Raw genomic sequence first — 24,127 nt, 5'->3', positions numbered from 1 at the left:
TTTTTTTAGTTTTTGTCATTTTTATTAGTTTTGTTTTTTTATTCGGTTATTTTAGTTTTTTTGTAATTGTAGTACTTAGAAATGTTGCTTTGACAAATACAATACGTTTAAAAATAAGTTTAAAAAACGAACCTTTTGTCACACCCCAGGACTGTTTGTTGTGTTTTCTTCCCTCATGAGCTCTGTGAGCTAGTTTTCCCCCATGTCTGATTGTGTCATTCTGTTCACCTGTGTCTTGTTAATTATCCTCGTTTGCCTGTGTATTTAGTTCTAGCCTGTCCTGTGTTCCCTCGTCCAGTGTTAAAGTTGAGATGTGCGTGTGTTACCTGCCTGCCTTCTGTGGATACTTTCTATGCAGTGTTGCCAATTTAGCTACTTTGTAACTAGATTTAGCGACTTCCCCGCACCTTATGAGACTTTTTTCAAAAGTTTAGGGACAAATATAGCAACTGCTTGGACAAACCTTATCTAAGTTCTCATCTTGCCCACTGATCTACGTTCATCTTTATATAGATCAGTGAATTTGCCATTGTGATGTCATCTAGTGACATTTAGCTACCAGTTTTAGCTACTTTCAATTGAAAGCAGTTGGCAACACTGTTTCTATGTGGATTAATTAAAGACTGTTTACGTTCATCTTCTTTGTGCGCTCATTATACACCGCACCTTTACATTTTTTTTATTCATTTAAATTGATAAAAAAAAAAAATTGGATCACTGTAAAACAATACAAAACACATACATTTCTTTAGATTCAGTCGATTATTCCAAGTTCATCTTGTTTTTCTTTCTACAGGTTCATTTACGGCCCATTATCACCCCACACTGTGACCTCAGGTGATCCTGGGAGAGATACATAGAGCTTGTGTTCTTCTTGAAGTTAGCACTATATTTTCATTTATTGTACTGGCGGTTATGAGCCTTAAACAAAGCTGAGAACTAATATTGTTGGCTGATATGATGTCTCACAAAATAAGCTTTGTGTATTTATCCAAAGACATCCTGCTAGACCAAGAAGATGTGTTGATATTCTGTGTTTTCCTGTGTATCTGAAAAGCATTGAAAATCGTTCAAGTGTCACGACCCGTTACATCACATTTCGGGGTGTCAGCCAAATGTTTGAGGCTGGATGTGGCGCACACAGCACTGGTCTCCATGCCTCATCTATCACTAGATTAAAGCCTCACACTCACACTCTGGAAATGTTCGCTTTATGACTGTTTATATGTTACAGCTGAGGAATTCAACTCCTCAGCTTTAGCCGTCCTGGGGGTGGCTGAGCGGGGCAATAAGGGCAACAGCAATTATGCAGTCTTCATTCCTCCCTGACACCATATTTTGCTCTGCTATGCATCCATCAATTCAGACTAAAAAATGCTTTTAATGTCCCAAAGACCCACTTATAGAGAGACTCACATATGCAGGCTAGCTGGCAACCAGCCGAACACATGCATTTGATTAACACTCAGAGTCTAAATCTCTTTTAAGTTTTTTTATATAATTCCCAAATCCATCTTTAAATATTGCGAATGAGCCTGTTATAGGCTACATTTCTACTGTCTGCCTATTCACTGGTCCATATCTGTCTGCTCAGGCCCACACATAATCTGAGCTCACAGGATTTCGCTGAACTGGAAGTTGTACATCATCCGCCCCTTGTGTATTAATTTCTGAAATAGTTTGGCTAATTTGATTAATCTTTCATCTATCAATAATAAATTAAAAAGAGTTCTGAGAAATGGCTGTACAAAGGAGTTATGAACCGCAACCATGACATGTTTCGGCATCTGCTCAAAATATGTGGTGTGCTATCACTGCACTGGATTGTGAGGTGGCTGGAGACATTAGCCTCTATTATATTGTTCAGTCAGTTTACTTTGTCTGATGAAGAAAAAAGCTTGAAGAAAAAGAAAAGCTTTTCATCCCTGCCTGTGTGAAAAAGATGTGTGCTTAATTGTACTGAATGTGCACTTGTAGTGTACATCAAGTCCTAAAAATATATTTAAAAACAAAACTATACTTTCAGATAATGTTATATTATGTATACTTAAAGACGTGACTTTCATAATGGTTTCTTAACACATTTAAGTAGACTTTTAAAAAGTCCACGTCATTATAATGTAAAATTAAAAGTATTATTTTAAAGTAAATTACTATGTTTTAATAATCTTTTGTCATACTATAAAGTACATATATTTTGATGTGTTGACTAGCATACCGAAGTACATGGAAATTACTTATAATTTTAATTGTAGAGTATCAATATCACAATCAAAGAAAAATATTAAATCTGTAATTACAAATATATACATGACATGAATACAAATGACATTAAACTGTTTTAGTTTACCATGAATGCTTGTCAGTACATTATCAGTACATTTTAATATTTTTTCAAAGACAAAACAATTAATTATGAAATTACATATAAATTGTACTTAAATCCTACTAAAATAGGTAAAAATGTACTCTTAATTTCAACTAACTGCATTTACTATGAATTTAAACTATGATGCATTTTCATGCATTTTCAAATAACATGCAATTTAGTGTCTGAAAACATTATATTTAGTTTGCAGTTAAGTATATAATATATATATTCTTAAATATGTAAGTATATTATGTCTGTAAAAAGTAATGTGTTCACAAGGACAGTGTTCTGTTTCTACTGTTTCTATTCAATATTTTGTTTGAAACAAACATTCACAAAGAATAATGGTTCTTTTACCTGTTGAATTTGTTGAATTCTAGATCTAAACATGGTAAAATGTGTTAAATGGAGCAAATACATATTTAATTTTAAATCTGTCCCTGTTGAAGAAACCAACATACTATATACTGGTTAGTTAGGTTTTGAAGCATGGCAGCTGGTTCGAGCCGGTTTAAGCTGGTCCTTAGTAGGGGTGGCACGATACCATTTTTTTCCGAACCGATCCGATACCAAAAGTTCTGAGTATCGGACGATACCGATACCGATCCGATACCAAAAGTTCTGAGTATCGGACAATACCGATACCGATCCGATACCAGAATTTTCATTTCTATACCTCGGTGTGTGTTGACCTGATCATCACTCTTTTGTGTGTTACACACAATCTACTAAATATAGACAACTTCATTATAAAGAAAAAGAACAAATTAAAAAATATATATAATCATAATCTATGAGAAAAATACTATTATAAACTAGGTTAGTGGATAATTCAGCAGCAAAAGTTACTCTACAAAAATGATGAGTTCACAATAATTTTATAAAATCTAAACATTTAGAGAAAAAACATTATTTAGTGGGGGAAAATAAAAGTAAATAGGTGTAATCTGGTAAAATGTTACACATTGCTCTTTGCATTGTAATATACATTCATGAAAAATGTAAATATAATTATATATATATATATATTAAGGGTGCGCCGATCCGATATTCAGTATCGGTATCGCTCCGATACTGCCACTTTCTGCTGGATCGGGGTATCGGTCAGACGAGATCGATCCAAATCCGATATAGTGCGTTTACTATTCGGTGTTATTGTTAAGCCCCACGAAAGGCACAAAATCACCATAAAGCATATAAAGCACCATAAAGTTTCCGTGCACTATATTCCAAGTGTTTTGAGACCGTTCCATAGTTTAATGTGAGGTACAGATGAATATTTAAGTCGTTAAATTGAAGTTCACTTAAACTCTTCGCTCCGCTGTCATCCTCCATTCAGCATTCAAACTCTGCATCGCGTTCGGTTACTACAGTTAAGACGTAGAAACTCTCTCTAGGATGATACAATGTTCCTATTATTATACTTGAGCTGTATATAAAGATCAATGGTTTTGCATAAAAGGACTTTATCTTGCTGGAGTTTAGTGCTAATTCTAAATCATGTTACTTTCTACTGGCTGTCTGTTAGAGATCACTGCACTGGAGTAGAGAGCACTATGAATTGTTCTTCACAGTACGCGCACAGTAACTGGAAATTTAAAACTGTTAAAAGAAAAGGCTAAATAAACTATCTCACAGATATAATACACTACGCATCAATATGTCTCTTCCCTTTGTTGTATAGCACAGTAATGAGGCAGCAACATATGATAAATAAGACAGAACAAGAAAGGCTATTAAAAATCTTTCATTGCACAAAAGTATTATAACATGAAAGGCTCCAATACAGAGCAGCACATAGCGCATAAGCGCATCCCGTGCTCAGAATGATGCGCTTGATGCAACACGGAGTCACAGAGCGCAGGCACAGCGCTCCGCATAGAAAAGTTCAAAGCACAAAGGGAAGAGACATATTGATGCGTAGTGTATTATATCTGTGCGATAGTTTATTTAGCCTTTTCTTTTAACAGTTTTAAATTTCCAGTTACTGTGCGGGTGAAGAACAATTCATAGTGCTCTCTACTCCAGTGTAGTGATCTCTAACAGACACCCAGTAGAAAGTAACATGATTCAGAATTAGCTATTTATCTACAGAGCAAGTATAATAATAGGAACATTGTATCATCCTAGAGAGAGTTTTGTCGTCTTAACTGTAGTAACCGAACGCGATGCGCTGTTTGAATGCTGAATAGAGGATGACAGCAGAGCGAAGAGTTTAAGTGAACTTGAATTTAACGACTTAAATATTCATCTGTACCTCACATTAAACGGTCTCAGAACACTTGACCGATACCCCGATCCAGCAGAAAGTGGCAGTATCGGAGCGATACCGATATTGAATATCGGATCGGCGCACCCCTAGTCATTAGTTGGTCATGAGCTGGTTTAACCTGGTCCTGAGCAGGAGCTAGTTGCTTAGGATGAACCTAGAGTACCAGCTTAAACCAGCTCATAACCAGCTCAGGACCAACTAAGGACCAGCTCTAACCAGCTACCATGCTTCAAAACAGCATATGCTGTTTTTTTTAACAGTGGTGTGACTTTCTTCAATGGAGTCCAAAACACTGAGACATTGTTTCATGGTGGTGGGTAAAAAATAACCGAATTTAGATTTTTTCTTAAACTATCTCTTTAAAAAGCATAGTACTCTCAGCTCCATTTAACACATTTACCCTGTTTGAATCCATTCTATAGATTTTTTCCCCACAAATCAGTGCAGAAGCTATGAAAAAAAGAGTATTCCATTAGTCTATTGTGATTGGCATACACCTGCTGTACATTTAAATCTTCACTGTAGCTCTGTGTCCTTCCTACCCTCATAAGTTGGGAACAAATTAGATTAGAAATGAGAGGGAGAGAGGCCCTTTGAAGTCGCCATGTTTGAAGCGGATGGGAAAAAAGCTCATAGTCCCTTTTCAATATCCTCTTCCTCAGGCCACAGAGCTCCATTTAACAGGCAAGGGAATTATCTTATTAGCTTTGGTGACAGGTGATGATGAGGGCCGAGTTTACCGCACCGGCAACCTGTCATCGCAGCTCCCACAAAGTCCACCATTCGTCAAAAAACGTCCAGTCACAAAGACCTAGGAGCTATCAAAGAGGCATTATTTGGGTAAATATGTGAGTAATTTGAGCTATTTGACACCTGTTTGATGCATCCAGGGAGGCTTGGACGAGTATGGCGGACTGAGGGACACAGTCCAGATGAGAGACATTGGCTGTTCCAGCTGTAATCGCCGTTGCCATCTGCATGCTCTCTCAACACAGATGAACAGGTGCTGTGTGATGTGCCGCGTTAAAAGGGGAGAGATCTGTAGCGCACCCCGCACTACATCCTCTCAGCTCTCAGTATACTGTACTCCAACACACAATCTCACTCATTGACCTTTTGTGGCTGCTGCAGCAGTTATCAGCAATTACATCATTAGATATACCACATGGTTGCCACAGTCCGTAAAAGATTGACCAATCCAAATTAAACAGTTCTCAATTGGTGTGTGACACAGAAATTAAAGATGGGTTATTATTGGGTAGCAGAAAGCAGAATCCAGAGAAAAAAGTGCTATGATGACTATATAGGCCTACTTGTTAGTGTTGTGCCTTCATCATTAAAAAGCATGGAAAACTACTAAAGGTAACATGTGACCCAGACTATGTTAAATACTTGTTCCCATGTAACAAGGATAAACATGGTTTATGCCGACCACAGTGTGTTTTGTGTGGTGAATTGTTGGCTGCTCAGTTTAAAAAGAATTTAAGACATTTAGAAACGAAACACTCAAAATGCAAACACAAGCTTTTGATTTGAGTATCTCTAAAACAAAGCTGCATTATCTGAACATAATTCAGTACATTTTAATACATTTTTTTCATAATATTATTTATTCAAATCCAAAAGAACTTTAAATTTAGTTATAAATTTAAATTTATTTTAGACAGAAACAATAGTTTGTTAAAATATGACTAACACTTTAGAATACCGCTCCGTCATTAACTAATTACATAGGAACAAATGACTAATGCACTATTAACATTCTAGTAACTATACTATTAACTAACAAGAAACTCTAATTAATGATTTAGAAAGTAATAGTGCTCAGTTGAAAGTGGTAGTTCACTATTAGCTAATCAGTAACTACTATTCTTTTCATATATCCCAGAGACCTACTATATACAGGTTTATAATTAATGCAAATTATGCATAATGTATAATTAACAACCATTTAATCCCACTGGTCACAATAGTGACAGTAAAGAAAGTTATCATTTATAAAGCTCTAATGTTACTGGCTGGTGTTTTAGTGCATTTTCTGCAAATATGGAAAAAAAATAAAGGGTCTCATATAAATATGTGCAGTTTCACATGTTTAGTGCAAATTGTCACATGACCATAGCAGTTTACTTACTGTTTGCACCATGAGATGATGATGGCTGCATCAAAGCTCCAAAACAAAAGGCTAGTAATATATGATAACATAAAGATATGACAAAGATTTTTGGTACACATTATCTTTAAGGTGTCTAGTATTAATATATGAATTCACAAGTATTCAGTTTTGTTGAGTGTGGTCATAGAATGAGTAAACTTGTTGATGGCAACAATAGTGACCGGTGGGATAATAACTTTTTTTATATATATATATCTTAGTATACCTATTCAGTGTTGTATAATGGTTTTATGTATAATAGTAACCATAGAATGTGATGAAATAGTTTAAAATGGGTTAATAACTGGACTGATATATATAAGAATTTTGATGACTGCAGAAATAATTTAATTTCAGTATAAACATTATCCCACCGGTCACAATTGTGACCAACCATAAAACACACAGTTTTCCATAAAAATAAAAATAAAAAAAAGATATATATTGATTATGTCAAGGGGTTACTAATGACACATCATTTTGATATTTTCGTGTCTGAGAAAAAAAATTTAGATTAAATGGGTTAATTCTAAAATAAAGATCATGTTAATCCACTAGTAATGACTGAAGTATTACAAATAATTAATACTTATAAACTACTAATTACTTGGATCAGTATTCTAAAGTGAAAAGCATGATAACTTCCTAATATTGGCTGACGTAAGCTTTTGAGGTGCATGTAAGGTTTTGGATGCTAATGATTCAAGTGTTACTACATCCTTCTAAAGGAATTACTAATTATTTGGATCAGTATTCTAAATAAGTGAAGATCATGGTAACCCACTAGAAATGACTCAAGTGTTATCAAGCAAAAGGGATTATATTCCAGAACCTTACACAACCCCCAATCGCTTGACTAAAACAATGATTTTAGTCATTACTAGAGAGTTATCATTTTATTCACTTTAGAATACTGATCAAATAATTAGTAATTCCTTATGAAGACTCATTGACTGCAGAGGATCCAATGGTGAGCTAAAATCTTTTCTGATGAAGAAACAAACTCATCTACATCTTGAATGCACCGAGGATCAGTCCATTTTCAGCAAATTTTCATTTTGGGGTGAACTACTCCTTTAAACAATTTTGTGTAACCACTGAAGAAAAACCAGATGATTCTGACTATGTAGACCAACCAAAGCCTTTTGTTAAATGGAATGCTGTTCTATATATAAAAGACATATTCCAATACCATGAAAAGAGATCAACTATTCTATTATTTACTCTAGTTTTACATCATGCAATAAGACAAATTATGTCTACATATCTTACACCACGCATTTTCAGCTTGCTTTGTGTTTAAGAACACATTGGATATGATCATACTAGATAGGTTAAAGGTGATATGTCAAAAATATTCATATGAATATTAAAACAGAACGATGCTTGGCAACAAGCTGAGGTGTGCCATTAGCTATGTATTTTCATTTCAGGGACAAAATGCTGAAAGAAGCAGTTTCTTTAGGGAAAAAAAATCTTCGGAAGCACTGCTCACAGGAAGACTTTTATCCTGTTTTCCTTTTTAGTCACAGTATGCACATTCAGTGATGAGCTGATGACGTCAAGTTGCGGAAAGACCGTCATTATGGCTAATGAGAAAGGATGTGTGTGTGCTTCTAAACTGTAAACAGAAGCTATTCATTTTACCATGTTGACAATGAGTGATTCAGTCTGACACTCTTCACTAAGGCATCTCTCAATGCAATTAGGATAAATAAATGAAAAACAATATCCTCAATCTTTAATGAGCTTCTTCTCTTGGTGTTTTTTTTCTTCTTTGGATTACGTTATGTTTAGCAGTGGTAACCAATCATTGTGAACTTGATTGACAGGAAGAGTATTTCACGCTGATATTCAGAAGTGTATCTCAAAGGCACTATTTACACTGCTGGTCTCTTGATCGCACTGCAAAAAAATATATTGATCAGCATTTTTGCCTCGCTTTCCAGTAAAAATGGCTAAACATTCTGTAAAATGTTTACTTCTATTTTATATACATTTCTGCATATCAATTACATATTTTTTTTTCTTATTTTAAGCATAAACTTGGATAAAATTATGCTTAAAAAAAATAAAAATAAAACTAATTCAATTTCCTGACATCATATATACTTTAATATACCAAATATGTAAAGTACTGATTTAGAAAATGATTTTTTTATAGTGCATGCCTTGTTTCTGATAGCTCCCATTCCAATAAATGCTGTGTAATGCATAGAAGTGAGGAAAAACAGCATAATGTTCTTGTTTATATCACATTTAAATGCTTGCAATAAGACTGACCATTGTTGTTTATATAAAAACAGATGTAACACTATGACGTCAAGTAAATAACAATAAAAGACATGTAAACTGTTGACTACCTCACTTAGCCTGCAGCACTCTTCCATGTACTCATCCAGACTGTTGCTGGTTGTACTTTTCCTCAAAGGCCGTTGCTGAAATTCAGATCCTGTTTTGCCATCATAAGCTTCTATAGAACACTGGCTCCTTGATATTGTGTCCTCAGCCATTGCAGTGTCTGTTATTTCCTCCTGTGCTGCCATGATTTCAATTGCATCTTTACAGTTCTCCATGGTATTCCTCAGGGTTCTGTCCTCGGCCCTCTCTGAATTTGCTGTGATGTCTATCAAATTATCATCAACATTCTCTTCCTCTGTTCTGTCTCCCAGGATGGTAAGAGTGTCTTGTTTAGCACACTTACAAGACGTTTGTTCAGTTTCTAAGAAGACTGAACTGTCTTCAAGAGGATTGTCAGCAGGTACAGGAGAGTTCAGGTTGCCAGAGTCACATGAAGACTCCCTACTGTGGACCACAAAGCTTTGCTCTGAACCAGTTGGGGTGGATGGAGAAGTTGCTCCACTAGTCATTTCTACCCCAGAGTCCTCAGATTCAAATTTATACAATCTTGGAAGTTCAGAATCTGCAAAAATAGAAGATAGATAGTGTGTTTTTGATTCAGGGACAGTGGTCTCAGGAGCAGCGCTGTGGACAGAGATCACCTCATCAGCTTGGAGAGGTTCTGTGTTATCCTGCTCAGACATCGAAATGGAGATGGTTGAAATGGAATCCTCAACATTAAGCAGTTTCTCAGGGACGTTGTTGAGGAGCTTCATTTTTGTCAGTACAACATCATTATCCAAGACAATATCCCCTTTACCTGCAGAACAAACAAAGAGAGAGGTCTGAGTAATTTTATACTTTCACAATATTAAAATCATAAATTTGTTCAAAAATGTATTCATTTGAACTGTGCATTTTCTGTGCAACTACCACCAGATGAAGTTGCAAAAATAATCGTTATTTTCAAACTGGTTTAATATTTTCATATCACCACAAGAGTAACAATGTTTACTCTTCTCTGGGAAATCAATCAACTTCTGGACTTATAATTGTGTCTAAACATTAAACTGGGATGGGGAAAATAATTTAAAATCACAAACAAATCACAGACTGCAGTAGTGAAGCTAAATTTCCATTGCATACTTCAGCTCTCATTATTCAAATTATTTAAAAGCATTTATATGCAGACATACTTCCCTGTGCCAAAAGAAGAGTGCTTATCTCACTATAAAGCATTCTTTAGCATCAGTGGTCCACAAAGAGTCATATAGTCCTGTCTTGCTCTGAACTTTGATCTTTGCATTATCTTAATGCTATTTTGAGGCTCAGCTCTTTCATTGTACTGGGAATCTGATACATTTCAGGTGTCATTCACTTTCATATCTTAATCTCACTTTCCATAGTAAGAGTCTGTGCTTGTACTTTCAAATTCAAATAATGTTGGTTAAGCACTTCTGAACAAAATCAGGTCAAATAAAAATAATATCCTGCACACTTCTATGTTTATGATTATGATTATTTTGCTTATGAACAGTGCTAAACAATGGTGAACATGATTGTCAGGAAGAGGTGTGACTAGAAGCTTGCAGTGGGATGGAAATAAATTGTTAAGTAGATGATTCACAGGATATTTATTCTGAATATGTTTAGAGGAAATGCTTCACTAATTTACATACTGTGAGGAAATTGAAAGATTTCTAAATAGCTTTTAGTCTTCACAGACTCATCACAGTGATACAACGTGAAATTAGAAATCATACACTAAAATATAACTTCATAAAGCCTTGAAAAAGATAACAATAATAAAGACTCTAGCCATTCCCAGCTCTCTCATAAGGTCTAAATGTTGTTTTTGTATGTCACTTTTATTAATAATAAACATACCCATGTGTTTTGTTAGAAAATAATTTGTGATGATCTTTTTCCAGATTGGATAGTGACTGTGAAAACACTGATAGCATTTCAATTATGTGAGATCTGTTGCTGCTCCAGGTTTTTTTTCCCCCATTCAAAACAGTGCTTGTGTTTTTGCAGTCCTTTCTCATGGACCATGTGTACACAACACCTGGACTCCAGTACAAACCTTTTTAAGATCTATTTCAAATAGACTTCATTGTTCAATTTTATCTAAATTAAAAAAGTTTCCCTCATAAGGCAGTAATGTCGATGTTAATCTTATTCTTTCATGCTAACCAGGTGTAATTTAACAAGTTTCCAGAAACAATAATGTGTTTGTCCATGATGAAAGCAAAAATACATACGAAAAATATCAAAAAAAATATATCTCATTTCTGTAACATATCTGTAGTGGGCATGATGCCATATAAATATTAAGCATAATAGACTGACAAAATGTCCTCACCTATAAATACATATATATAATGTCCATGCAGCACTATTAAATACATCATCTTAGATATTTTCCAATGATTACATACAAACGGTCCCAACATGAAATCCAAGCATACAGTAATTGGAGCCCTCTACATGAGGCCTCTGATCATAATTTAGCTAATTTACTTCTACAGGTCAATTAGACCGACCCATTGGGTCAGTCTTTCATACAGCAGTGCTCTCCAGCTGAGACTACAGAACTGCTGATGGTGGGATATTTTTGATGCCACTCAGTAGGAAGCAAGTAGTCAGCATCGAAATCCCCCTGGGTTTTCAATTAACATCGCTCAGACGTGGCCGCTTGTAAAGAGAGATCAAAAAGCCCTCACTAGCCCCTGGCAGCCAGGAATGTAAGTAATGCTAAGGTCCTTCATGCTGCAGAGTATAATGCATTCACAATAAAAACAGGTCAATGATAGTGTTGGCGGGAATCAAACCCCACATATTTCTGGTCTTTATCACTCTGGAGTCTGGAAATTTCTACTGGGGATTATTTCATGAGTCAAAGACAGGTACAACACTACAAGAATATCTACACATCTACAAACTATCAGTCTTCTGTGGAAGCCCAATTCTGCCTTGGTAAATCAGAATGGTGACATAAAAAGTCAAAATTATTACAGTCTCATAACTAAATTATGAGATAAAGTCATAATGGCATTAAAAAGGCTATTTTTAGGTGTCATAATTGGACTATAATTTAATGTCATAATTAAGACATTTTATCTAATAATTTAGCCTTTTGTCAATTTTGTGAATTATGAATTCATATTAATCGGTGTGTCAGTTTCGACTATCTCATACTTAATTACTTCACATGTTGTAATTTTGACTTTTCGGATCATAATTTTGTATTTTTATCTCAGGATTTTGTATTTTTATCTCAATTGTGACAATATGTCATAATTTCTACTTAGTATGTCATAATTTGGACTTTTTATCTTATAATTATGACAGTATATCATAATTGACTTTACCTCATAATTAATGACTTATTGTGTCATCATTTTGACTTTCACATCATTTTGACTTTTTATCTCATAATTATGAAATAGTCAACTTTGACTTTTTAATTTCAAAATTTTGCCTTTTTATTTAATAATTATTGCAGTATGTAGTAACTGACTTCTTATCTCATAATTATTACTTAGTATGTCATAATTGACTTTATCTCATAATTATGACTTAGTGTCATAATTTTCATTTTCCTGTCAAAATTTTGTCGTTTTATATCATAATTATGGCTCGGTATCTCATAGTTTTGACTTTTTAATGCCGTAATTTAATCTTTTTGTCACTCAACTGTAATAATTTTGACTAAAAGCATGATTTCTTTTTCTTATATAGCAGGTCATTTTTAAGCAGCACTGTTAGTTACGTCCCACCTGCAGTAGTGTTTTTCTTCCAGGCCAGCAGAGAATGTTTTTCACTGTGTACAACTGGCAAGTGCCTCACATTTTTGAGCTGATAAAATACTCTGTTCACATTCAAGAATCCTGGAATCATCTGCTCCAGTGTATTTTACAGCTGCACGTACATTTGGTAAAAACACTGATATGTCCCAGGTGGGCATGGTGATGTTTTCAAGGCAAGTCTAATAAATATTTAATTTGAGGAATTTCTGGGAGACTTAACATATTTTCTCAATTATCTGTCCTGAGAGGGAGAAGAAAGTCTGCTTCAATTACCAAATGTTGCTGTTATTCATTTGAGATGAAGAATGTAAGAATCATTAAGGGCCATCGATAGAAACATACACAGGGATGAAATGTGAAGAATTCACAAGCTTAGACAAGAACATGTTTACTCCATCTGGCCTCACCCACTCATGTTTACCACATTTCAACACTGCTGTGTTTGTGAGTTTGGCTTTACTGACACAAAACTAGAGTCATGCTCTCTTTAACTGACATGATCAGTGAGCAGGTTCTTTCAGTGAACCAGTTCATCATTTTCACATCTAACCTGTCAACTCAAAACCATGAAAGCCATATGCAGGAACCTTTCTCTATCAGTTCATAAAAACAGGGATGTTCATTATCAAAAAAAAATAAATATTGAATTCAGTGGCTTTCCTGCTCGTTGAATGACTGGGTAAGTTAATTTTTTCTACTTCCAGGAACACACAAGCATATAGACGACCTCTAATGTACTATAACTTAGTGAACTGGAGGTAGAAGTTGAGTTGTGATTAGGAAACTGGCTATTTGTTGAATGGAAGTGCATCAGGTTTTCAAATGATTTTAAGCTACTTGATAATTTAGTTAGGGGATGCAGTGGGACCAGTATAGGTGTTTAGGGACGCTCTTGTCTGCAGACACGTCACGACACATTGTGATTGTAGGTGGAGAGGTCAGAGCAGGCCAGGGCAGGTCTTCTATTTTTACAGCCAGGAGAATGTCAGAACCCTGTTAGCACTTGGGTGGCCAAACTGAGCGACCCCGAGAGCATATGAACCAATAATCTCTGTGCTAGAGTCTGTATATGGCCTGTTTTAACATTGCAAGTTGTATTTATTTTTACAGGGAAACTTTTTTTTTAGTATTATTCGCATTTCCCCCCTTATTTTTTAGATTCTACTTCCTCTCTTTTTAATGCTCCCATACAAACTAATGACATTCAATATATCCTTAATGATAATTATTATTAAATATAGTGTGCTAATATTTTAACAATTAAACATATATATATATATATATATATATATATCAGTGTTATTTTAATATATATTAGTATAATAATTTAAATTATATTTTAATTATATTTTATTTTTTATTTTCTGGTTTTACTTTACTAAATTTAGTTAATGATTTTGTAATTTGTATCTGTTTTTAAATGTATTAATTGATTTAGTTTAAGTTATTTTAGTACTTCAAATTAAACTAAACAAAAACAAGAGTTATGAAAGTTGTCAGTTAATGTTTATTTTATTTCAACTAATTATTATTATTATTATTTTGTAGTTAACTATAATTACCCTGAACCACATAGCAACACCCTAGTGACCACCCAAAAACTCCTTGCATCATGGATGCAATTTTTTTACAGGCAAACCCAAACGCTTCTCAATGAGAATGTAAATGAAAGTTAAATCCTTTGACGTTTTTCTTTTTTTCCTCTTGAATTGCTCTTTGCTGAAGGAGGTGACAAAGGCCAGATGTCAGGTTTGATGAGGTGCGAAATACAGCCGTACACCTTTTTTCTCCCTTCTTCCTAATCTAAAGCCAGCAGACCTTTTAGTGCCTCACACCTCTCTGTCTCTCTCATCACAATGCCAGAACATTTTCCCTGCACTCTTTCTGTGCTCCAGCAAGGCAATGGTTTTGACCCTAAGGAGTCTTTCCAGAAGCACATTATCAATGCGAACTGAGCGGGCCGGTCTTTCATTATCTTACACCATTAGGATAAGACAAGAATGTGCGGGAGCAGTAACATCAGTCAAGCCTTCAGGCAAACTCACCCCACTCTTCTCCCTTCATTTGCTTCGAAAAATACCCATGAAATTGTAGATTTCTGAGGAAACTGATGATTTTTTTGGAGAGTAAGATTACTTATATCTACTTAAAGTTTTCCACTTGTGACCACAATAAAGGCACAAGTACTGCAAACCTGACAGTGACGAATCACTGTGTTTTTGTCCATCTGAATGTCAATTTCAAAACGATGATGTCTCTCATCTAGTCCCTTCAGGTCAGTTTCACATCCGTATTACCTGAGTCATGTGTCAGTGAATTCACACACTGGCTGATCTTACGCATGAAGAATTTGACTGCAGCTGTGCCTGTTTACAGTTATGAGTCACGTATAATATAACTCAAGAATAGGAGAAGAGCCCCACTCATGAAGCTGTCACCACTAAAACATTCACATCTGATATCACTCCGTTTCTTATGATGCTCTCGCTTGAAGTTGAAAAACCTGTGTGACACTCTCCTCCCATTGTCTTCCATCACTATAACACACATACTAATCATCTAAACTGGCATTTATTATGAATCACACCCATGTATTGACCTAATTCAGTCTGTATGAAAGATATGCTTTATAGTGTGAGTGTTACAACCCAACACAATAACACTTTAGATTAGGGAACACTATTCACTATAAACTAGTTGCTTATTACTTGCATATTGGCTGTTTATTAGTACTTATGGGTGGGAGGGTCAGGGTCTGGGGCTGCATGGGTGCTGCCGGCACTGGGGAGCTACATTTCATTGAGGGAACCATGAATGCCAACATGTACTGTGACATACTGAAGCAGAGAATGATCTCCTCCCTTCGGAGACTGTGCCGCGGGGCAGTATTCCAACATAACGACCCCAAACACACCTAAGGGTAAAGGTGATGGATTGGCCAAGCATGTCTCCAGACCTAAACCCTATTGAGCGTCTGTGGGGCATCCTCAAACGGAAGGTGGAGGAGCGCAAGGTCTCTAACATCCACCAGCTCCGTGATGTCGTCATGGAGGAGTGGAAGAGGACTCCAGTGGCAACCTGTGAAGCTCTGGTGAACTCCATGCCCAAGAGGGTTAAGGCAGTGCTGGAAAATAATGGTGGCCACACAAAATATTGACACTTTGGGCCCAATTTGGACATATTCACTTAGGGGTGTACTCACTTTTGTGGCCAGCGGTTCAGACATTAATGGCTGTGTGTTGAGTTATTTTGAGGGGACAGCAAATTTACACTGTTATACAAGCTGTACACTCACTAATTTACATTGTAGCAAAGTGTCATTTCTTTAGTGTTGTCACATGAAAAGATATAATAAAATATTTACAAAAATGTGAGGGGTGTACTCACTTCTGTGAGATACTGTATATACTGGTGCTTTGTTGATGCAGGAACCAATGTGTAATTTGAAGAATTGATAAGGTATATATATATATATATTTTATTTATTTTTTTTAATACAAGAACCATCCATTGATTGAACAATCCGTCTGTTGACAATTACAATTGCATAAGATAAAGTCTGCAAAATGCTGCTGTGTTTTACAATAAAACAAAACAAATGGCTCATAAATTGTCTCTCATTAAGCTAAAAAAAGCATTCTGTGTATATGTAATAAAGTTTGTGGCTGAAGCTTGTGGGTTTTCTGTATGAGCTCAGCTTTGCAAGCTAACTTTAATGAAATGACATCAGCTCAACTCTACAGTACCTGTGGAGCTCATCTGATGATGGTTAAATTACTGTTTTTGAAGATAACCCGACCATGTTCAACCAAACAGATGACGCCTCAGAGTTCAAATGACAGGTTTCTAAATATCCTCCAACACCTCAGCCAGACAAATTACTACCTGTGCTGCACATCCAGGTGTTGCATAGAGCTGAGTGGGTGAAGTAATATGACTCCATGCATCCAAAGCAGAAGACCGAGTCACAACACTTACCTTTTCTCCACGGGGCGAGGATGGTGAAGGACTTGTGCCAGCTGAACACCATGCTTGGTTTCCTCCCCTTAAGACTCATGGTGGACGTCCAAAACTTCAGTGGTAGTTTTCAATGTCAAGAGGAAGAAAACCCTCCTTGTTGGCTTATTCAAGCACACCTCATATCTTAGTGCTGATTGATCTTCTTTCTCCTGAATCAAGTGCTCAAATAGTTCAAATGCTCCACAGAGGTGTGCTGCTTGGAGTATATCCAGTTTTAAGCATATTGTCAGAATAGTACAGGAGTGTGTGTGAGAGACAGAGGCTGGTTGTGAAGGAGCGTGTGTTGTCCTCACACTGAGGAGAACGAGCAGACTGCCTACAGCAGGACCATCAGCAGCTGGAGGAGGGGTGACGGATCGCCAGATGGAGGGTGGGGAAAGACTTCGGAGAAAACCTTTGTGTGTGTGTAGAGAGAGAGAGAGAGAGAGAGAGAGAGATAGTGGGAGATGTTGGAAAATGTGTTTTGCAATCATATGCCAGTGAATAAGAAGTTCAGACACAAACCGTCAGGCTGTTCTGTCATTTTAAATTTGATATATAGCTTTCCCATAGTGGACAATCAAAATTCCTAAAGAATCTCAATCCCCATGCTCCTAGTACAACAGTCTGACTTTATTTTTTATACATTTATTTTGCCTTATTTTCACTTTTTTTTTCCTTTCATTTTAAGTTACATAAAGCTAACATGCCCTTATGAAATGATGTGTACTTAATTGTATTAAATGTGCACTTGTAGTGCTTTCAATTTTTTGTTTTTGCAGATAATATAATGAAATAAATGGCCACCAAACCATACTTACAGAGAGACACTTTCATGTAGCTGTCTCTTAACACACTTAAGTACAATTTTAAAGGGGTCATATGATGCTGCTAAAAAGAACATTATTTGGTGTAATGAAATGTGTTTATGCGGTTTAAGGTTAAAAAAACACATTATTTTCCACATACTGTACATTATTGTTTCTCCTCTATGCCCCGCCTTTCTGAAACGCGTCGATTTTTACAAAGCTCATAGGTCTGAAAAGTGAGGTATGCTCTGATTGGCCAGCTATCCAGTGCGTTGTGATTGGCCGAATACCTCAAGCGTGTGACGGAAATGTTACGTCCCTTACCATATTGTGATAATGCCCGTTTTAGGTAGGTGTGGCTGACTCTTAACTTTTATAAAGAATATCTCTTTGGATTTGAGACTTTAGTCTTTGCAACATTACAGATCTTCTTTATGCACCAAGAGCTTGTAACACTCCAAAGAGAAAGGAAAAATTGAAATCGCACCATATGACCCCTTTAAGTGCACTTTACAATCATTTCAATTTAAAAGTTTTAAGTTTAAAGTATATTACGTTTAATAATCATTTGACATTTTTAAAGTACACTTATTTTGATGTGTTGACTAACATACTAAAGCATATTTAAAAAAATATTTGATTACAATTTTAACTGTAGTGTGTTATTTCATATTACATTTAAATTAAATATATTTTAAATTGCAACATTATGATGACAAATGTGTAATTACAAATATTTAAATAGATGGCATACAAGTTTCAATAGAAATGACATTAAAGTATATTTTAGTTTACCATAAATGATTATCAGTACATTGGGAACTACTCTTTAACCATATTTAAATAATAATAGAATTCATCATGAAATTACATATAAAAATGTACTGATGTCCTATTTAAGTGGCTCAAAAAGCCCCTTAAAGTTTAGCTAATTGCATAATATAAATTATACTATAATACATTTTCATTTAATTGCAGTTTACAAGCAATTAAGTGTCTGAAAATATTACTCAGTTAAGCTTAAGCGTTACCCTTTTTAAAAGTATAAAGTGGACTTCTTTTAGACAAGATTTTGTCAAGCCAACATTTAAATTTGTCTTGAGACAATTCCGAAAGAAAATAAAAAATATGAAATTGATATATACAGTATATATATATATATATATATCGTGGTCATTTAAACCCCAGTATCCTTTTTTTAAGATACACATAAACCAAAAAGCTCATGTTTCATTATTTAATAACAAAGTGTACAAATATTTCAGTTCATAGAAAAAGATGGAATTCAGATGCACCCACACACTACAGCATTCACGGTCACAATGCAAGTCTTTCTCAGCCGCTCCTCAGTTCAGACGTGGGAGGGAAAGCAAGACTGAAAAGTAACACAGCATTAGATGAAGCATCCCATTGTTCTGAGGGAAAAAAAAACAATGCAGTAATTTGTCACATTTACTTCTTTTTCTAGTGTTTATTACAGCCTAACTATATCTCTGACGACAGATACGGTTTGTTTGTTTTTTTGACACTGCTGACATCTGATGCCATTCTGGTTCTCTGTTGTTTTGGTAAAGAACAGGTGAGGACATTAGTGGGGAGACAGACACTATCGAGTGGTTAGGGATCGCCCTGGGCTAGAAGATGAAGCTAAGAATGGGTAATTACCTCAAACAGGCCTGGACAATGCTGAGGTCTCCAAATGCAGTCTCATTGTATACCAAATCAAGAGCATGAAAGCCTCAGGTTCCCTGGATTTGTAATGCCTGTTGAATATGATTACATAGTTGCCACTCGATTGCACAAAACCTTTGTTATGCTTTCAACTATCACACAAAATTTGACTTTTAACTAAATGTGTTGTTTTCAGTTCCCGACCCCACGCAGAGTTCCCGAAAAACAAATGCAACAATGAAACCAAAATGATTTTTAAGTGGGAATAATCCAGGATTTCTCTATTAATAAGGTCTTAAAACAGCTTTTTAAAATACAATGTAAATACATAATATTTGGACAAGATTTAACCGATATAAAGTAGTTTTGGTGGTAAAATTTATTTTATTTTTTTATTTTTGATACAGCAATAAATAAATAATATGTTTGACTTAATAGTTCATTCGTGTTACTTTTTGGTTACCATTTTTTTTCAGTGTAACATTTCAAATTTTAGAAATTCTTTTTTTGGGGATTATCTTAAATAGTACTACATTGCTTTGAAGTGTTATATTTTCATTAATTCAATTTTAATATTAAACATGTTAAAATAAAATAAAACTACTACTACTACTAATAATAATAACAGTTCTACACACAGTTCTATGATGGGAACACGTCTCAAGTGAGATGTTCCCTGCAGACTGTGCACAAACACATCTGGTTGTTTTTTGGAACCACACATAGATAGGATGCACAATAATGTGGAAAAGTTGGCCAAAGGTGTTTACTTGGGAACCTCCGATGTGATTTTTACAATGTCTTGTTGGTCTTGGATTGTGCAGACATCTATCTCTCCAGATTTAAAGCTCTGCATTTCGTATTGTTATATAACCCTTGTCTTTGAAAAGCATCGTAGTGGAACATTTCATGCTGCTTTGGAAGAGCTTCATGGGTGTTTCGCATAGTTTCGCAAAGGCTCATAACGAGGTACATGAGCAATCCTGTCACGAGAAAGACTTCTGAGAGAGTTTGTAAATGAGAACTGAAAAGAAAATGAGTGGAATGTTTTAACAGCGATCTTGTTACGTCATCTATTTGGAGATTAAATATGCAGAGGCGTAAGATTTCCTTAATGGAAACTAAAGTGTGAGCAGGTGAGCCCTTTCAAAGGCAGTAAGGGCACAGCGATTTGGTAATGCTAAGTTATCATTCCATAATTAACAATATTGAATTTCACTTCAAATTCTATATACAAGTGGTCAGCTGTCTGAATTTCTCTTGTGTTTTGGTATAATATGAACTTTAATGGAAGATGAACCATATAGATTCACATAAACAAGATATGTTCTTTATTTCTGGTAACTTTCATACCTTTGTTTGCTGTAGAGGTGGACAGATGAAAGTTCATGTGGAAGTATGAGAAGCTAATCATTTCCAGATCTGCGGCAGTGACGTATTGAATATTTTCTTTAGTTGTTGGTTTTGCTTCACTGGCGATGTCGCTAACAATGATTCACTGATTCATAAACCAGATTCCTTATGGAAAAATCACAAGACGATACATGATACAGGTGTGATCCCATTGTTTCAGAAGAGAATTATGCTTATTATTGGAATAATCACAGGGGGAAAGGGAAAATGGGTCAGTGGATTGTAGGGGGAGCGAGCTAGAAATTACAGGGGAGGGTCAGTGTCACCTTTAATTCTTGTTTCAACATGCCCAGCCACCCTGCAAACCCCTTCAAAACAAACTGTGTAAAACTTTAAGGGACAGTTCACCCAAAAATGCTAATCCTGTCATAATTTTCTTACCCTTGTGTTATTCCAGACCTGTATGGATTTCTTTCTTCTGCTGAACACAAAAGAAGATTTTTTGAAGAATGTTGGCAGCCAAACAGTTGTTGGTCCCCACTGACTTCTAGTTTGAAAAAAACAAAAATACAGTGGTTACCCACATTCTTCAAAATATCTTCTTTTGTGTTCAACTCATACACAGTTATGACGGTAAGTAAATTTGCCTTTAATACTGTAAAATAAATGCTGATGGTCAGTACAGGGTCCTAGTATATATTATATAGTATAGATATAGTCATAGATATAGTAACAGCAGATGCAAAACATTCATATCTCATATATCCATATGCAGAGATTTTTTTTACATAACTTTCTGTAAAGATATTTAATAGATTTACTTCAGAATTGTAATGAATGTTTGTGTCCTTAATATTTTTTTTTTAATTGTTGTAAGTGACTTTTGATATAGCCTATTTACAATTCAGTATGTACCTTTTTGCTAAACTGCAGAACTGCATTTATGCAAATGATAGAATTCATGAAAATAACTTCTCTTTTTCAAGAAACATTCATTTAGTGAAAGTCCAATTTTGTCTTAATTTTTTACTGTTTTTCACTCATTTTAATCTTTTAACTTATTTGTGATTCATTGAAATAGTGCTATAGTTTTTACGTTTTTATGAATGGATTCTGTCAGTAAGGTCAATAAGGTTTCTTAATATGAACTCATAAATAGCTCTTAATAGTAAGACAAGAAAAAGTTTTAAATAGTTTTTTTTTTTTAAACTACTTTTTGTGTTCTGGTCAAACTTTATTTTAAGGTCCAATTCTCACTATTAACAAATCATTAACTACGACTTTTGTCTCAATAAACTCCTAATTTGCTGCTTTTTAATAAGGTAGTTGTTAAGTTTAAGTATTGGATTAGGGATATAGAATATGGTCATGCAGAATATGTGCTTTATTAGTACTAATAAACAGCCAATATGTTAATAATAGGCATGCTAATAAGCATTTAGTTGAGAAATGGTCATGTTACCGATTTTCTCAAATAATACTAATTTTTTTTTGTATAATTTCATTAAATTGGGATTTTGTCCTCATAAATTGTAATCATCTCAAATCTCTCTCTCCAAATCATGCACGTCTCACATCGCCTCATGGGAACGACAGAGCAGTTTATTACTGTATAAGACCATCATTCTCCTGGGGTTCTAACATCTCGGGGAGCAAAACTAGCAGAGATGTTTATAAATGACTTGAGAGCGGTATATCTTGGCATATTTATTAAATATTACAGTCCAAGCAGATTCGAAGTAAGCAGAACCATATGGGCCTCCAGTCGTACAAAGATCTTTTGAATTAATACTTTTGCTGATAGTAAGGGCATATCTGGTTCAGATGTCCACATTTGTATTCTGTTTGACACACACGCCATTTTTCTAGTCTTATATCAGATGGTTTGGATGGTTCAGGTTCAGGTGTTCCCTGCGGTACTGATGAAAACCAGAGATACGTTCCACAACAACATTCGTACAGCCTGCAGTCACCAAGCCCCAGAGCACCTTGTGTTTGATATTCTGTCACTCACATTATTTAAAATCATAATTTCCTTGATGAGATCAGACAGAGCTGTGTATTTTCAGCCTGCAGCTGCAGTGAAGCCGGACGGACCCCCGTCACACCCCAAACACCATTTTCCCAAAACTCCCCAAACATTTCCCCTAATCTCATTTCCGCAAATTGAGGACCGTGCAACAAAGACATCAAATGAAAAGCGGGCATCAGTTGAAAGTGGATTTTTTTCTACATCGAGTGACATGTCCTTAATCAGAGGACGCATTTTTCTTCTTTGGAGATTTGTTTACCAGATTTTGGGTTTTCCTTTTTATTATTTTGTGGGTAGGCATCCGTTTATATGTGATTATCAACTTCTCAGATCAGTCCAATTTGTGTGTAAGTGCTTGACATTAAAGAGAGAAGTGGATGTTGCCTAAACCAAGAATAACCAAATTAGTAATTTACTTCCAGAAAACCTGACACCGTGTGTGATCGGGAATATAGTTGTTTTGATGTTTTTTCCTAAGAAAAACATGTGCGCTATCAGTGTTTCTGCCATCCTAAATCAGAAATGATTACATTTGGCTTTTCCTCCGTACAGAGGTGTTGACTTTACTTCAGGCCAGTGTTTACATGAGGATTGCAGGAACTGGGTCAGACTTGGATGGGGTTGGGGGCTTCACACACTCTGTCAGATATCGGTGACCTTAGTTATTAAATTATTCTTCGTGTTATCTTAAGTAACACTGAGCACTTTTAATAAATGTGACTGCATGCCTTTCTGATGGTGTTTGACTGGGTAAAAACATATGAGGTTTTCCAAACCTTTGACATGTCATGAAATTCGACATTCCAGGGTGCATCACTGGAAAAACAGAAAAACAGACTCTCCCCAAACTGAGAGGTCTCTGTTAAAAGCTGAGAAAAGGCTGAAAACATATTTGATTAAAAATAATAATAATAATAATCATGATTTTCATCGTTGCTTAGCTGTTTATGTTTTTTGTTAAAGGGACAGTGACATTTTTGTACCCTCGTGTCGTTTCAAACCTGTATGACTTTCGTTCTTTGGTGGAAAACAAGCGAAAATGTCCAAGCTGCTCTTTTCCACACAATGAAATTAAACAGTGACAGTGCCACTCTCTACCTCAATAAACAAATAAATATTAAACAAATAAAAATTATACTTTAAAATATTAAAACTAATTGGCAAAGACACCAATAACTTCATATAAATCATTTTAACATTTTAAGTTTTTAAGATGTACTGCATTGAATGAAAGGTTTATTGTGCAACTATTACAGTAATTAAAAGAGCTGATAAATAAAATACTTTTAAAACAGGCATATAATCTACACTGT

General features: G+C 35.3%; 1 protein-coding gene across 2 annotated transcripts in view; it reads right to left on the bottom strand.

The window, feature by feature from the left end:
• Nucleotides 1–17,257, bottom strand: part of LOC107699306 (uncharacterized) — a 40,683-nt gene extending 23,426 nt beyond the window's left edge. For both annotated transcript variants that reach the window (XM_016500518.1, XM_016500519.1), the window contains exons 1-2: nucleotides 16,929–17,257; nucleotides 9,162–9,958 (exon numbers count right to left, since the gene is read on the bottom strand). In XM_016500518.1, coding sequence (XP_016356004.1) covers nucleotides 9,162–9,958; nucleotides 16,929–17,007 — 876 coding nt within the window. In that variant the 5' untranslated portion in view covers nucleotides 17,008–17,257. The remainder of the gene's footprint in view (nucleotides 1–9,161; nucleotides 9,959–16,928) is intronic.
• Between the last annotated feature and the right edge of the window lie 6,870 nt (nucleotides 17,258–24,127).

This window comes from Sinocyclocheilus anshuiensis, unplaced genomic scaffold, assembly GCF_001515605.1.
Source record: "Sinocyclocheilus anshuiensis isolate Anshui unplaced genomic scaffold, SAMN03320099.WGS_v1.1 scaffold450, whole genome shotgun sequence".
In the NCBI taxonomy this organism is placed as follows: Eukaryota; Metazoa; Chordata; class Actinopteri; order Cypriniformes; family Cyprinidae; genus Sinocyclocheilus; species Sinocyclocheilus anshuiensis.
Note: the sequence above shows the minus strand (reverse complement) of the source record. Positions and strands in the feature narration are given on the sequence as shown.